Raw genomic sequence first — 15,790 nt, forward strand, 5'->3', positions numbered from 1 at the left:
GCGAAGATTTCTGGAGAGAGGTGCCAGCCAGCCTCAGCCAGGAGCAGGCCTGGCCACCCAAGGGGAAAGTGACACCGAGCTTGAGGTCCCCGAGTGGGAGGCAATGACTCAAGACCCCCGGTGCACTGAGTAGGGAGAGTGATTGGCCATTTTGAGGTTCACAGGGAGAGGCCAGTGGGAGTAGAGGACCCCCAGGGGCCACTCCCCACGCCCCACCAGCCTGTGAGCTGCGTTGGGACAGATGGGGCTAGTGGGCTGAGCTGAGGGGTCAGACCTGGCCACACCTCCTGGTCAGCCAGGGGCTCTTTGCAGGCACAGGAGCTGGGGGGAAGGGTCCTACAGGAGGGGCCTGCCTGGAGGAAGAGAAACACCTGGGAGGCGGTCCCCAGCCCCCTCTCCCTTCTCTCCGCAGTTTCACTTTTGTTTTCCTGCCCCAGGCCTTCTGCCTGCAGAGCAGACTCAGGAGTCCTGTCTGAAGGCAGGGGCTGGGGCAGCTCAGGGTCTGGGGAGTGTGAGATTCCCCGCTTCAAACACACAACGCGATAGGGGGCGGGGGCACGTCAGACAATGCTGCTGAGGGTCCTGGAAGGGGCTGGAAGGAGCAGGGTGGGACTGTGGCGCCACTACCCTTCCCGCCGGTCAGGCCCCAGGGATGCAGGGACGGGGGTGGGGTGGGTGGGGTGGGTGGGGTCCCCCCACCCTGTGGGGTGGTCACAGGGAGGGGGCTGTGTGGGGGGAGGGGTGGCGGGTAGCAGCGGAGCTCCGCGGGCTGCCCCCTGATATCGCGGACCAGGCGCTCGTGCTCTGCTTAGAGAAGCCGATGCTGGGGGTGGGGGACGGGGGGACCCCTGTGCGGAGCTGGCGGAGACCCGGCCGAGGGGGCGTTGGCACTTTTCAGGAGCCGGCAGGTGAGCGGGCGGGTGGAAGGGGCAGCCTGAGCTCCCTCTGCCGGCTGCGGGCTGCCGGCCCGACGTCCCTCTCCGCTCCAGCGAGGATGCAGCGAGGGTCTGGGCCTAGGAGGGGCGCATGCTCCATGGTGCCGCCGTGTTCCCTTGCCCTCTGCTGTGCACCCCAGCGCCTGGAGCCGCCGACCCAGACCCTGCTGCGTGCCACGGGGCACCCAGAGCATCCCCACCATGCCCTGGACAACCCCGGACCAGACCGGGTCCTGGCCCAACTGCCCCTGCCCTTCTGTGGGGGTGGGGGTGAGAGGCAGGACTGGGGTGGGGGTGCCTGTTGGGGAGATGCTCTGAGCCGACTTGCACCCTCCCCCATAGAGGTCCGCGTTCTGGGGGAACAGGCCCGGGCCCCAGCCCCAGGCCTTAGGGGGCTGAGGTGTCTGTCCCTGGCCTGGGTACCCCAGGCCTGAGCTGTGTGTGTGTGAGGGGGCATCCCCCCCGCACCTGCTGCTGCTGGAGCTGTACCTGGAAAGTGTGTGTTGCGGTGGCAGGGGCCCCTGGAGGGCCTTCGCAGCCAGCCTGGGCTCTTGGACACCACTGTCTCCTTCCAGCACTAGCAGGGGGAGTGGGGCTAGGTAGACTGAGTGGCCTACCCCTCCCTATCCCTCACACCGCGATGGCCCTCTGTCCTCGCCATTCCCCCAAGTGGCCCAAGTGGTACTACTCCAGGACCACCGGCTGCAGGAATCAGAGCTGAGCCTCCTCCCCCATGAGCCTGAGAATCTTGCCAAGGACACCAGTGGAGGGGACTGCCCGGTCGAGTTGGAGCCTGGGGCCACTGAGCATGCTGTCCTGGAGGCCGGAGGGCCAGCAAGGGCACTGAAGGGTGCAGGGACGGTGACCCTGGGCTCTGAGGAGGCACCAGCACAGGTAGGAAGGAGCCTTTCTGCAGACAGGTCCTATAGGGTCTCTTGGAAAGGCTGGGCCAGTCAGCTTAGGGCTCGTGGGGTCACTGGGACATGGGGGCTGGTGAGCCTGGGGCCAGTGGGCTCTTCAGAGGAGGCAGGGCTGATGAGCCCGGGGTCTGTGGGGTCTCCAGGCCCAGCGGGCCCCATGGAGATTGCCCCAGGGTCTCTGGAGTATGTGGGGTGGGTGAGCCTGGGGCCTGCGGGGCCACCGGGGTGGGGGTGCTGGTGGGTATGGCGCTGTCCCTGGAGCCAGGAACCATGCCTTTCATACAACTTGACCACGAGGACCTTCTTGCTGGTCTGGGACATGTTGCTGTCTTCCCGGTGGGAGGACCAGATCTGATGGGCTTTTGGGTGAGTGTCCCAGGAGCATTCCTCACCTTTGGCTCTCCTCCCACTGGAGGCTCTGGATACCTTTCTGGTGCCCTGAGTTTGCAAACTGCTCCCCTCCTACCATGGTCCTACAGCTCTGGGGAGCCCTAGCCCCATGCCAGGGGGCGGACTAGTTTCTGTAAAGTTCGCTAGGGGGCATTGTCTGTCACGTGCTGAGCCTGAAGGCCCAGAGCAGGGCCAGGCTCCTGGGTGGCCCAGACCCAGATCAGCAGTGGGTGCCTTTGGGCCCTGACATTCCCTCCTGAAAGGTGGACCCAGTTTCCAGGCCCTCTCTGGCCACTCCCACACCCTGTGGCCCCAGACAGTACAGACAGTGACTGGGGGAGCATGACACTGGGGACCCCAGCACATCCCATGGCCCTTTGTTGACCTCACCATCTACCTTGCCCTACACCCGCACCCATTTTGTGGCCCTGCGCCCGTAACGTTCTCTCCACCTTTCACTTGAATTATCCTTTCCTGCAGCCGCACCCTGGCTGGGCTTGGCCACTGACCCAGAGGAGGTCTGGCCGCCTCCAGAGCTGGGGACAGAGAAGCCTGAGGGGGAGTCTGCACCCAGGGCCGGGAGGGGCCTAGGCGGCTGCAAGCGGAGACGTGCTGGCCGTGAGCGGTCCCTGGAGCTTCAAGGCTGGGCGGCCCAGCAGGAGGACGCCGTGTGCCGCAGTGAGCCCTGGCCCTCTCCTTGCTGGATCCCCTGTGTTGGAGGCAGAAGATGGGCTCCCAGGTGGGGGGCACTGGTGGCCAGGCCTGGCTGGTGGCGCGTGTGGCCTTTGAGCAGGATGGGGGTAAGCCGGAGGGGGCACTAGGGGCGTTAGAGGTATGCCTCCGGGAGGAGGTGGCGGGGTCCTGGGGGGCATGTCGCCTGCAGAGCTAGACCCCGTCTGGAGCGGTGCCGTGGTGTGAGCACTGCCCTTGACGGTGACCGTGCCGTCCTCCATGGTATTGGGACACAGCGCTGCGGGCTGGCCTGCAGTCAGGGTTTGGCCTTCCTCTTGGCAGCTTCGGCCCCCCCCCCCCACCCCGTGAGGCTGTGCCCCGGATGGGGGAGGGTGGGGTGGGCCAGCCATCAGGGTCCAGTGCTCTAGCCATGGCCCGGAACCCCTTCCTCTCCGGGCGTCAGCACCACAGCAGAGGCTGAAGGGGCCCTTGGACGGGCTGGAGTGTCTTCCCTGCCCCCCTGGATGCTGCTCATGGCAGGGTGCGCATCGACTGGTCAGGTCCACGCTCCGTCTGGCCGGCCTCATGACCTCCTGGGTCATGGCCACCACTTTAGCCTGGCAGAGCCTGCGGGCTGACACTCTTGCCTGTGTCGGGGTTGGGGGATGACGCAGCATGGGGCTCCTGAGCCCTGGTTCCTGCCCAGAAGGTTTTCACAGTCTGGGGGGGGGGGGGTGTCAGGATCTGACAGGCCTGAGCCCGGGGACCCTTTTTGCTGATTACGGCGACGGTGAAGGACAGGCCTCTCCCTGCCGGGTTCCTGGTCTGAAGCATGGGGTGGTGACGCCATCTCGCGGCTACCGTGAGGATTGCTCGTTTCACAGACAATGTGCCGGCGCCGTTCTGGGATCTTCTGCCTGCCACAGCGTCTGCTCCAGCAAAAACAGGGCTCACTGCAGTATTTTTACTGGCCTAGATGTGGAAACTCTGAGCGTGGGTGTGCCTCAAAGACCGGGAGCCACCGGTGGGGAACCAGCGCCCCAAGCTGACAAGCAGCAGGATGAAGGGTAGCCGCAAGGTGAGGGCAGGGGCTGGTCTGAAAATGAGCCGGTCACTTAGGAAGGAGGGCAGGTCGAGCGCTCACGGCCCGCAGACAGGCACGCGGGAGGGGACTGTGGAGCCCGGCTCCGTCACTGAGGCACAAAGCTGTGGCCCTCCCCTGACCTGGCCCAGACACGCGCCACCACCAGCCCCACTGCTGTCCTGCAGGTGAGCACTGTAACTCGTGAAGTGCTTTCCCGCCAGGTCTGGACTTAGCACTCTAAAAGCGGAGGCCCCACTGCCCTCACCCCTTCCTCCTCTGTGGGTTCAGTTCCTCGCACGCACATGACTCTGCCAGGGAGCGCCTCTGTGACTTTACATGGTACACTCGAACTTCCTCCACGGAGGACGAGGACAGTGGGCTTCCTTCCCCTCCTGGGTCTCCCCTTGCCTCTTCCTTCCATCACAATCTGGTCAGGTACGTTACTTTTATGATGTCACCAAGGCTGACCGACGTCATCTTCTGTCTACAGCCATCACGAGGCTCCGTGTTTGGGCCGTACGGTGATGGACATAGAGCGATAATGAAAAAATATTCACCGTTAAACCACAGGGGCAACAGGGAACTGAAATCCTAGTTGTTACAGCTGTGTTGCATGAAAGAATACTCTAGGGCTCAAGGACTCGTGGCACTTAAATTTTTTTTTTTTTTTTTTTACTTTCTTCCTGTTTTCTGGGTTGTGTTCGGCTGCCTGGCACTCCCTGGTTCCCTTCCTGCAGATTCTTCACCTGCTTAGTAAAGGTAACTCCTTGGATGGCTAGTAAATATCCTGGACTCTTAAATCTATTTTGCCTTTTACCATTACAGGTCATTTGCATCTATCAGTTGATATTGGAATAACTCCCCCCCCCAAAATGACAGTTGCCAGGTGTTTGAGACCTTCCTGTGAAGTTGAGTGTGTGCCGCGAGTTCTCGTGTACCCGAAACTGTGCTCGTTTCCTCCCACCGTCTGTAGCATCGCTGGCTACGGCATTCAGGGTCAAAGTGTTTCCTTCAGATCTTTGAAAGACAGTACTTTTTCTTTGCTCTTAAACAGTTTGTTTTTTGGAAAGCTAAACAAAAATCCACTTGTGGTCTCTTAGCATCAAGCAGTTTTGTGACGAGCATGTGCATTTTTTCCCAAGATTTTTGTCCCGTTTGCATGTGGACTTTGGGTGTGTGTGTGTCTGGAGACTGGCGAAGTTTTCTTTTGCTTTGAAAGTCAGGGCGCCTGGGTGACTCAGTCGGTTAAGCGTCTGACTTTGGCTCAGGTCATGATTTCACGGTTCGTGAGATCGAGCCCCGCATTGGGCTCTGTGCTGACAGCTCAGATCCTGGAGCCTCCTTCGGATTCTCTCTTTCTCTCTCTCTCTGCCCCTCCCCCACTAGCACTCTGTCTGTCTCTCTCTAAAATAAATAAACATAAAAAAAAAAAAAGACAAAGTGTGACTTGCAAAAAAAAAAAAAAAAAGTTCAAAGTTCCCCAGCAGGTAGGTGCTGGGGATGTGTCTTTCTCGGCCCTTTGTGGATCCTCTCCATCGGCAGACGCCGCCTTCAGCGTAGGGAGACTCCTCCCCGCATGCCCTCACTTGCTGGCCGCCACCTGTGCCCCGTTTTCTCGCAGAGGCCCTGTTGTGCAGGCCTTAGACCCCTGTGCGGGCCGCCCTGTCCCCACAGGGCCCCCACCGCTGGCTCCGAGTCACGCCCCCTGACCCCACTTCCTGATCTCGTCACCCGGTCTCCCCCCTGGACTCAACTCAGACATTCCATTCTCCGTGTTTTCAGACTATTTCCTTTTCACAGAAGTCAGTCTTGTTTCACGAATGTGATATTCTTTTGCACCCCCCTGAAGAGGTGAGTCAATTTCTTCAGAAGCTCTGTCTGGGCCCCTGAACTGGCCCCCCATGGCGGACAGCGGTCTTCCCAGTGCCGAGAGGTCCAGGACAGGCCTCGGTGTTCCAAGAGAAATCCTGTGAGCAGTGGGCGCCTAGCCTAGCTTTTCTCTGCAGGGGGCCTGGATGTGGGTGCCAAGTTCTGGTGGGTGCTTGGGTTTGCCCACCCGCAGGCCTCGGGGCCCCACCCGGGCAGCCAATGTCTGCCTGGCCTCCGCAGCTGGACACAGCATGATTGGAGCCGCGTGGTCTCCCTAGACCCTGGCTCCACCAAGAGAAGGCTCTTGATTTCTCAACTTTTGTTGGGGTGGCCCAGCAGGTAGGGCAGGAGGCTCTCCGGAGAGCCTGGCCCTGACTGGCTTCCCAGCAGGTGGAGCGTGTGTAGCACCCGCTGCGGCGGTCTGTGAGAGGCGGCCGGTTGAGCGGGTCCTGTACCTGTCACATGGTGTGGGCAGTCCTTGAGCTGACATCGGTGCTCAGGCTGTAGCTACTGCAGCCTCAACAGTGAGACAGTGAGACAGGGCAGCGGGGACACGGGCTCTGCTGATGCCTGGCGACCCTGGCCCTCAGCTGTCCCCCCCTCCTCTCACAGGCACGCTCTTTGGGCAGGGGAGCAGGGTGCCCCTCCCTGTCGCTTCAGGACGGCTACTGGCCCCCCAACGCTAAACGGCCACAAGGTGGTATTCGGGCACTGGTGCTGGCAGGTGACGACAGGCAGGGCTGCTGAGGCCCGCGGGTGCCCTCTCTGCGGGCCCCTGGCATTTGCTCCTGGGCTGCCTCCACCGGCCCGGGATCTTGGTCACCTTTCACACCAGGCTCCCCAGGGGACCCGGCTGGGCTCTTGGGCCACTCCCCAGCCACCTAACCCTAGGGCCCCCTCCTCGCTCGGCCCAGCAGTCCCTGGCGCCCGGCTCCCCGCGGCGCACAGCCCTGCTGGCCCCTCGGCTGCCTCCGCTGCCCCTGGGGGCGCCCCTGCCTCCGGCTGCTGTGCGTGGACAGGTGGGTGCCGGCACGGAGGGCCAGGGCTGTGTCCCCGCTTGGGGCCGACCCAGCCGCCAGGGGTCAGCAGAGCCCGGGAGGAGGGTGGGCCAGCTCGACACCGCCCACCCCGGCCCGACCTAGCCCGAGCGCAACTCCGTTGTTTGAATAAACGTGTTTGTGAAACCAGGCGGCGGGGCCTTCGGGAGCTCCCGGTCACCCCCGCCCCCCGCTTGGGGGGCGAGGGACCTCGGCGCGGCTGGAGGCGAGGGCCGAGGAGCAGCGTCCGTGGCTCCTTCGAGGCGGCCCTGGGCGACGGGCCAAGGCGCGACCCGGCGCGCACCCCTGCGACCCCACGTCGCCTTAGTGTCACGCACGCTCTCCGACAACGTCTCCTTGCCGACCGGCCCGCCCAGTACGCACGGGGAGGGCTGCGCCTGGCGGGAGGGGCGAGCGCTGCTCCGGCGCTGCCCTCCGAGCCGGACGCGCGTCCCAGCCTCGGTGAGGCCCCGGCCCCGAGCGCGCTCGGGCGCTGCCACCGCACGGGCGGCGCTCGGCAGGGACCGGGGCGGGGCTCCGGGCTCGCCCCGCCCGCACAGCCTCCGCGGCTCTCCTGGCCCAGCAGTCGGGCTGCGGCGGCCGAGCCTAGCCGAGCTGAGCCACCAGGCACGTAGGACCGGGGCCGGGATGGAGAGGCGCGCAGGGTGCGGGAGCTGCGGGGTGGGATTGGGGGGGGGGTGCTCTGCGGGAGCAGGCGTCGCGGAACTGGGGCTGCGTCGCGGCCCATCCTCCCTCGGGACGACACCACCTCTGCGCGCCCCAGACTGCGGAACTGGACGGGCGGTGCCCCGAGTGTGGGCAGGAAAGGCTGCCGGGGAGGCGCGGCCGGCAGCGGGGGGCCGGGGCGGCGGGGTGGGGTGGGGGGAGCGGCAGAGGTGCCGGAGAGCAGCCTGTGGGGGGCGGGGCGGGTGGCCCCCAGCTCGGTGCCCGCCGTCTCCTCCCCAGCCCTGAGCCCAAGGGCGGAGGCACAGAGCCCACATTGTGCCCCCACTGCACTCCACCCTCCGGGACAGAGCCCCATTCACCTCCCGCACGCCAGCGCTCCGGGGACCGGGAGCAGAGCAGCGGGCACGCGTGGGTGTGCGTGTGCTCCGGCAGCCGGCGGTGCGGGCGTGCATGAGGCGCTGGGCGGGCTGCCGGAGGGGAGGCCGGGCTCCTGCGGCCCACGCCGCTGCGGCTCCAGATATTTATAGGCCTTCACTGCGGAGACCGAGGTGGGACCGCACGGGGCTGGGGGCGGGGAAGGACGATGGGGGTGCTGGAGGCTGAGGCTTGGAGCTTGGAGGTACAGCGCCAGCGACCAGGGGCCGGGGCCGGGGTCCTTCCCTGACGGCTGGCAGAGGGAAGGGAGTGCGGTCCTGATGGTCCAGCTTGACTGCTGATCGGAGGTGTAGAGGGGACGTCCAGGTTCGGGTGGGAGCCAGTGGACGCTAGTGTCTGAGTGGTGGGACGAGCCCCTGGGTGACAGTGTGTAGGTGCTAGTGCCCTGGTGAGAGACAAGGGAGTGAGGTCAGTGTTGGAGGAGGGGTGTCTTTGTGTGGGTGTCCTAGAGTTGAGCTGGTCCGATCGAGGCCAGTTGTGGGTGGGAGCAGAGAGTTGTCAATGTCTGGGATGAGGGGGGCGGTCAGTATGTAGGTGAAGCGGGACAAGGAGGGGTGAGGGGGGTGGTCAGTATGTGGGTGAAGCGGGACAAGGAGGAGTGAGGGTGAAAAGGGTGCGGTCAATGTCTAGGTTAACGGAGCGGCTGGTTAGTGTGCAGTATCCGCCTAAATACAGAGGGTGACCCCTCCCGCTCCCTCTCCAGAAGGCCATGTCGGCCGAGGACCACGAGGTGCGGGCAGTGGCCGAGGATGCCAGCGGAGGCAGCAGCAGCTCGCCCAGCCCCGGGGACACACTGCCCTGGAACCTGGGGAAAACGCAGAGAACCCGGCGAGGTGGAGGTGGCTCCGGAGGCAATGGGAGTGTCTTGGACCCTGCTGAGCGGGCAGTCATCCGCATTGCAGGTAACGCCGAGCGGCCTCATCTGTCCGATTCGGACATTAACCCTGGCTTGTTGACTGAGCTGTTGCTGCGCGCTACCTGCGGGCACTGAGAGAGGGCGAGCTGGTCCGAGGGCCCCGGTCTGTGGCAGGTGATCGCGGGCAGCACAGCGCCACCTGCTGGCACCCTCTTGTCAGCTGCAGGAGGCCTGAGGTGGCGACCGCCGCAGGGGTGCCATCATTGGCCTCGCAAGGAGCCAGGGCCCGGATGCCCTGACACCTTCTTGGGCTCCTGCGGGCAGAGCCATCTTCCGGGCCCCTTGGTCTGCTACCGCTGGCGGTGCGTGGAAGCACACAGGAGCAGGAGAGGAGGGGCCGCCCGGTTGGCTAGCGTTGCAGCCCCCCGGGGGGATTCGGGGTCCTGCCTCGCCCTCCAGCAGCTGCTGCTCTGGGCAGGCGGGTGGGAAAGGCCCAGTCGAGGCCCCTGAGGGTGTGGGGCGGGCGGCTGGGGAGTGGGTGACCCAGGGCTGGCGGCCATCAGGCAGGATGTGCTGGGAGAGGGAGGAGCCAGCTGAGGGTCTCCCCGACAGTGGCTGCAGCTCTGACCCCCTTCCTCTCTGCGGACAGAACGATGATGAGGGCACCTGGACGGGACGGCTGGCCCCTGCAGGAGGCCCGGAGGGCACCCTGAGGCCGGTGGGGACAGGCCTGGAAGGCCATCTGTGGGGCAAGGACGGGACTGGGGGCCGTGAGGGCTTGTGGGTGGAGACACAGGCCAGAGGTCAGGGAGATGCCCCAGGACAGTGGGTGCGGGCGCAGGACCCGCCAGGCTTCAAGCGTCACATACGGATTTGAAGGATTTTTACCCACTGGAGAGCAAATCGTGGATGTCCTTCTCAGGCCTGGACCTTCCTCGGGGTCAGCCCCTGCCCTGGGGGAGGGGGGACTTCAGCAGTCCCTGCCAGGAGCTGTGCTGCCGTCAGGGCCGCAGGGCGCGATCCTCGCGCACGACCTTTGTGCTAGGACGGATTCCGTGACCGATTCTGGTCACGGGGTAGCAGCCCTGAAGGCTGGGGTGCAGTACTGCTAGGGGCGCCCCACCCGGACCGTTGTCCCCCCGGGCGACCGGGTCTGTGCCCATTTCAGGGGCGGGAAAGAATTTGTCTTCTGTTTTTACCAAACGTTTTGTTTTCTTTCCTCCGCAAATCGCCTATTTCAGCCCTTTCATACTTACATGTTTCGTCTTGGGGACTCTTTTTACCTCGAAGACACCAAGTCCTCAGCCTCGCGGCGGGAGGGCGGAGGGGAGGGGCGCGCCGGGGGAGGGGGGGCGGCCAGGTGAGGTCGCCGGCGGGGAGGGGCCGCGGGGCCCGGGACCCGGCCGGGGGCGGGGAGGGGCGTGCGCCCCGGGACGCGCGTGGCCCTGCCGCCCCGAGCCTGCCCGGCGCGGCCCCGGCCCCAGGGCCCCTCGCCCGGCCCCGCCCCGCCCGTGGGGCATCCTGGGTGCGGGGGCGGGGCGGGGCCGCCCCTTTGAGCGGCGCGCGGCCGCGGGGACAGTGGCCGTCGTGGCTGGAGGCCGCTCTGCGCCGCCGCGTCCCGCGCCCGGGGATGGCCGCCCGGCTGCCGCCCGGCCCGCCGCCCGACGAGCTGGACTTCATCCAGGCCTACGAGGAGGTGCGGGAGAAGTACAAAGGTAGGGCCCCGCGCGCCCCGCGGGCGACCTGCTGTCCGGCCGGGGCCCCGGCGGGTCCTCCGGCCTCTGACCCCTTGTCCGCGGCCGCCCGTCCGTCCGATCGCCGCCCAGCCGGAGCCCGGCCCGCCCGACACCCGCAGGCTGCGGCGCCCGGCGGAGCCCCCGCTGTCATGCCCTTAATAGGGCATCTCGCGGCGCGGGCGGTGGGGTGGGCCGCGCCGGGGCGGGGGCTCGCAGGGCCGGTGTCCAGTGTCCCCGGTCTGAGGCCAGCAGACACGTGGGCCCAGGCTGAGCTGTCCGCTGCCCCTCGGCAGGGCGCCGCCCCCGCGTGGGGTGGGGGCGGCTGCCACACCTGGCAGTGGGTCACATACTTGTGGCCTCTCCTCACCTCCCCAAACTGGCCAGCACCTAGACTGACACCCTCCCCTGGCAAGGAGCTCCTCACAGCCCTTCTCTGTCCCCTGGGGTGGGGGGCAGCTGGGGGCTGGGGAAGACAGAGCAACCCTCTCTTCCTCCTCAGAGAAACTGGCTCTGTGGCTTTGACAGAACCCCTCCCCCCTCCCCCTCCCCCCTCCCCAGGGTCTCTGGACCTGCCCAGGGCCTCACTGCGGTCAGCTGCCTGGGTCGCTCTAGCAGGCACCAACGTGGCCCTGGCTCCTGGCCCACAGAGGCTTAGGGCCCTGAGAGTGAGTGGCTGGAGAGGGTCGAGGTGGGGGCCGTGGGCAGAGCTGACCAGAGCTGTTTCCAGCTCCACGTGGCTGGTTTTGCTGGCTCTGACCCCAAGGGCAGCTCAGGGAGAGAGGTCCTGCTAGGGCCTCGCTCTCTACCCACTGCCCTCACCCAGGCAGCGAGAGAGGTCTCACAGGGCCTAGGGCTCACCCCTGCCCGGCCACCCTCCCCTCGCGGCCTTTGTTTGATCTCTAGCAAGGTGGATGTGCTGTGTGGTTCTCCAGCTCGTCTGCCTGGTGCCGGTAGAGGTGATCCTGTGACAGGGGGCTCCTGAGAGAGGGGGGTAGTTACCCAGAGGGCCGGCCGGCCACTGCTCTCACCTTCCACGGCTGGCCTGGCCTTGGGCTGGGGGTGGGGGTCCCCCTGGATAGGTCCCGGGCAAGGAAGCAGCAGCCCGCGTGGGCCACAGCTCTCTGGCATACCCTGGGACAGACTGTTTATGAACGGGACACTCCGGTGAGGATGCCTGCACAGAATAAATAGTGGCCCGTTCCAGAACCTTCCTTGATATGATCAGGTCGCAGAGGTGCGTGCGGTTCCAGAGCCTGTCCTGGGCATCAGTCTGCGGCATCCTGGGCTGAGTAGCCGTGTCCCCTCTGCTCCCTGGGGTGGAGGCCTGCCTCCCAGGAGTGAGCGCTGACAGATCCCTGGGGGTCCCATCTCAGCGCCCGTGCTCCCTGGACGCCAGGCTTGGTGTCAGACACACCGGGCTGTCTCAGTCTGTGTCCGCATCCTGGATGTGGTGGACAGAGGTGAAGAGGGCAGAGGGCAACTCTCGCCTGGCTTTTGCCTGTGGGCGCAGGGGCACCTTCCCGAAGCAGGCCTGCCAGTGCCATGGGGCAGTTCCCCGGGCGCGTGTGGCTCTGGCGGCTGAGCACTGCTAAAGTAGGGTAGCAAGGCGGGGGTGGGGGGGGGGCGTCCGTTCAGGTCTGGGAGTCAGGAGAACTTCTGCGTCATACGAGGCACCCCTGTGACTCCTTAGCCCCTCCGGGTGAGGGACGAGGGGATGCCTGTGGTCAGGCCAGGGCCACCGCCAAGGCCAGGAGCAGCCTAGAGGAAGCCAGAGGTGGCTGGGCCATGGCCGCAGGCCTGACCATTGTGGGCCCCTTGGACCACGGAGGACTGAGGCCCATCCTGTCCCTGGAGGTGGAGGGCTTCCCCCAGTGAGGGAAGGAAGGCATGGCGCCTGATGTCAGCCAACGTGTGGGTGGGGCGGGGGCCAGAGCCCTCTTCTCCTGGGGCCTGGCACAGCACCGGCTGTCTCTGCCTGGGGGACTGCCACCCAGCCCTTCCCCGGGCACTCCTGGTCCCTGCTGGGCCCACAGAGGGCTCTGGCTTCTTTCTGCCTCCTGATTTCTACCCCAAGCTGGCACTCACTCCCCAGCCCCACCCCTGCCCTGCTCCTTCCCCATCTGCCCCTCCAGAGTGTGGCCACTCAGCCCCTCCCCCCAGGGATAGTCTCCCTCCCCAGTCCCACAACACCCCAGGCGCTACCCTGGACGTGTCACTCATTCCTGGGCTCTCCCCCTGGAAATCCCCGGCAGTGACCCTGCATGGTCATTGCCCCTCCCAGAACATTCTCAATTTCCTGTCCGCCTGAGCCCTTGCCCCTCCCCATCCTCCCTGCCTTCTGTCTGAGGCAAATTCCATGTGGGGCAGGAGTGGCTGGGCCCGTGGCCGGAAAGCTCTGGGGGCCCTATGGGAGAGCCTCCTGTGCTGAGGGGCTGTGTGGAGGGGTCCCGACCCCCAGCTCCCCACAGCCTGGCCTGCCGCAATTCAGAGGCTGGGTGTGGGAAGGGTTTGGGGTGCAGGAGAATCCAGGTGGGTCAGGTGATTGGGGTAAGGGTGTTTGTAAAGGAGCGGCCCAAGTCCCCCAGTAGTGGCATGTGCGGGGGTCGGGGGCCATGGGGTCAGGGCAGGGAGTGGGGAGTGGGGCTAGCCAGGAGGGCCCGGGCAGCCAGGGTAGAGACTTCAGGCTTGTCCCATCAGGCTGGGGGCAGGACGGTAACAGAGTCAGCGTGGGTCCAAGCGTGGGTGGCGCTTGGGGTGCCTTGGGGTGTCGACAAAGCTGCTGTGACGGTCCCGGGAGGGGCAGGGCGTGGAGAGTGTAGGGTAGCATGGGGGCAGGGCCTCCAGGCAGGGGGTTGGAGAAGGTGGCTCTGGAAGGTCGCTGGGAGGGGGAGTCATGTCCACAGGGCACGTGCCCGGCGCCTGTCTTGTGCTTTCTTAAGGCTCAGCTGGAGGGGCTTCCCCAGCTCCCTGGCAGGGCTGCCGTCACTCCCGGCACCTTCCTCACATGTCTCACTTTTTCCGGTCCTGGACTCTGAGCTGGGTTATGTGTGTCCCTGGCACCAGCCCCGGGCCCTCAGCCAGCATTTGCAGGGTGCTGGATGGGTGAGGGGGTGATAGCATGGGGTGGCATCTTTGGTGGCCAGAGCTCAGCTGGAGGGAGCAGAGGCTAGCAGTTGTTTGGGCTTTGGAGAGCACTTTTGGTGTGTGTTCACTGTCAAAAGTAGAGAAAGAAAAGAAAACAAGAAAGAAAGAAAAGAAAGAAAGAAAAAGAAAGAAAAGAAAACAAGCAAGCACTATGGAAGTACACAGAGAAACAGTTAAATCACATGTCTGGCCCCAGTCTCACTGTGTGTGTGTGTGTGTATGTGTGTGTGTGTGTGTGTGTGTGTGTGAGAGAGAGAGAGAGAGAGAGAGAGAGAGAGAGAGAGATCAATGGTTTGTAGCGTGTTAATAGGCTCATGAGACCACCACTATAGTCAATTCCAGAACACTTACATTCACACCTCAGCCCCTGGCAAACCCTGCTCCACCTGCCGTATCTATGGATTGACCTCTGTTGGCCATTTCATATAAATGGAATCAAACCATTTTGCACCTGGCTTCTTTTACTTAGCCTCATGTTTTCAAGGTCCGCCTATGTCGTAGCATGTCACGGGACTTCATTCCTTTCTCGGCGGAGTAACACCGAATGGCGTGGACCCCTCAGACCTTGTTTATCTGTGCATCAGTCGGTGGACGTTTGGGTTGTTTCCACCGTCGGTTATTATGAGTGATGCTGCCCTGAACGCTTGTGTGCAAGTGTTGGTGCACGCCTATGCTTTCATCTGCCTTGGGTAGGTCCCAAGGAGTGAGCTTGCTGGGTCATGTGGTCATTCTATGTTTAACTGGTAGAAGGGCTGCCAGACTGTTTTCCACCCAGCTGTACCCTTCTGCGTCCCCCTGAGCGGCGTGTGAGGTCTCCAATTGCTTCCTGTCCTCGCCGACACTTACTACTATCTGCCTCTCAGATTATAGACATTTGATCCTAGCGGGTGGAAGTGATATCTCGTCGTGGTTGGGATTTACATTTTCCGGTGGCTAATAATGTTGAGCCCCTTCTCATGTGCTTAGTGGTGATTTGTGTCCCTTCTTTTGAGACGTGTCTATCCAGATCCTTTGTCCATTTTTAAATTGGGTTTTTGTCTTTTTACTGTTCAGTTGTAAGTGTTCTTTATGTATTCTACATACATGTCCCTTCCCAGATAGATGATTTGCAAAATTGTGTGATTCTATGGGTTATCTTTTGACTTTCCTGTGCTTGTCCTTTGAAGCACAAAAGTTTTTAATTCTGGCAAGTCTAGTTAACCTATTTTTTTCTTAGCGCTTGTGTTTTTGGTATCATTTCTAAGAAATTCTTGCGTATTCCCAAGTCATGAAGATTTATGCCTATGTTTTCTTTCAAGATTTTTATCATTTTAGTCCTTACATTTAGGTCTTGATCTGTTTTGAATTAATTTTTGAGTATGGCATGACGTGAAGATCCAACCTTGTTCTTTTACATGTGGATTCCAGTTGTCCCAGCACCATTTGTTGAAAAGATTGCTCTTTTCCCATTGAATGGTCTTGGCCCCTCATGCTTTTTTCTCTTTCTTTCTTCCTTCCTTCCTTCCTTCCTTCCTTCCTTCCTTCCTTCCTTCCTTCCTTCCTTCCTTTCTTTTTTTAGTGTTTATTTTTGAGAGAGAGAGTGACAGAGAGCAAGAGAGAGAGAGCACACAGGCAAGAGTGAGTGAGGGATGGGCAGGGGGTGGGGGGAGAGACAATCCCAAGCAGGCTCTGTGCTCAGTGAAGGAGTCCTACTCGGGGCTCGATCTCAACAACCGTGACATGACAACCTGAGCCAAAATCAAGAGTGGGAGGTTTAACCAACTGAGCCATCCCAACACCCCACCCCCCTTTAAAAAAATGTAATGGATACTAAATATTCCATTACATGGAAATACCACAGTTTATTTACCGGGTCCCTTTACGTGGACATTTGGGCTCATCGTTAAAAATCATTATATTTCTGGGGCGCCTGGGTGGCGCAGTCGGTTAAGCGTCCGACTTCAGCCAGGTCACGATCTCGCGGTCCATGAGTTCGAGCCCCGCATCAGGCTCTGGGCTGATGGCTCAGAGCCTGGAGCCTGTTTC

At 63.0% G+C, this 15,790-nt stretch overlaps 2 protein-coding genes across 7 annotated transcripts in view; both read left to right on the forward strand.

Annotated features, from left to right (window-relative positions):
- Window positions 1-820: 820 nt before the first annotated feature.
- Window positions 821-3,624, forward strand: PARP10 (poly(ADP-ribose) polymerase family member 10). The gene is given in 9 exon segments (XM_045455823.1): window positions 821-1,205; window positions 1,278-1,354; window positions 1,539-1,843; window positions 1,845-1,918; window positions 1,921-2,052; window positions 2,055-2,349; window positions 2,566-2,573; window positions 2,726-2,917; window positions 2,920-3,624. Coding segments are annotated over 9 exon segments (1,683 nt in total). The 3' UTR covers window positions 3,135-3,624.
- A 3,807-nt stretch (window positions 3,625-7,431) lies between these two features.
- PLEC (plectin) overlaps window positions 7,432-15,790 on the forward strand; it is a 56,380-nt gene continuing 48,021 nt past the window's right edge. For 2 of the 6 annotated variants that reach the window (XM_045455434.1, XM_045455435.1), the window contains exons 1-2: window positions 7,432-7,534; window positions 8,733-8,931. In XM_045455434.1, coding sequence (XP_045311390.1) covers window positions 8,739-8,931 — 193 coding nt within the window. In that variant the 5' untranslated portion in view covers window positions 7,432-7,534; window positions 8,733-8,738. Of the gene's footprint in view, window positions 7,535-8,732; window positions 8,932-10,436; window positions 10,601-15,790 lie in introns of those variants that run through there. The other 4 variants (XM_045455444.1, XM_045455447.1, XM_045455433.1 and 1 more) reach the window with 3 other exon arrangements.

Source organism: Leopardus geoffroyi, chromosome C3 (genome assembly GCF_018350155.1).
Source record: "Leopardus geoffroyi isolate Oge1 chromosome C3, O.geoffroyi_Oge1_pat1.0, whole genome shotgun sequence".
NCBI lineage: Eukaryota > Metazoa > Chordata > Mammalia > Carnivora > Felidae > Leopardus > Leopardus geoffroyi.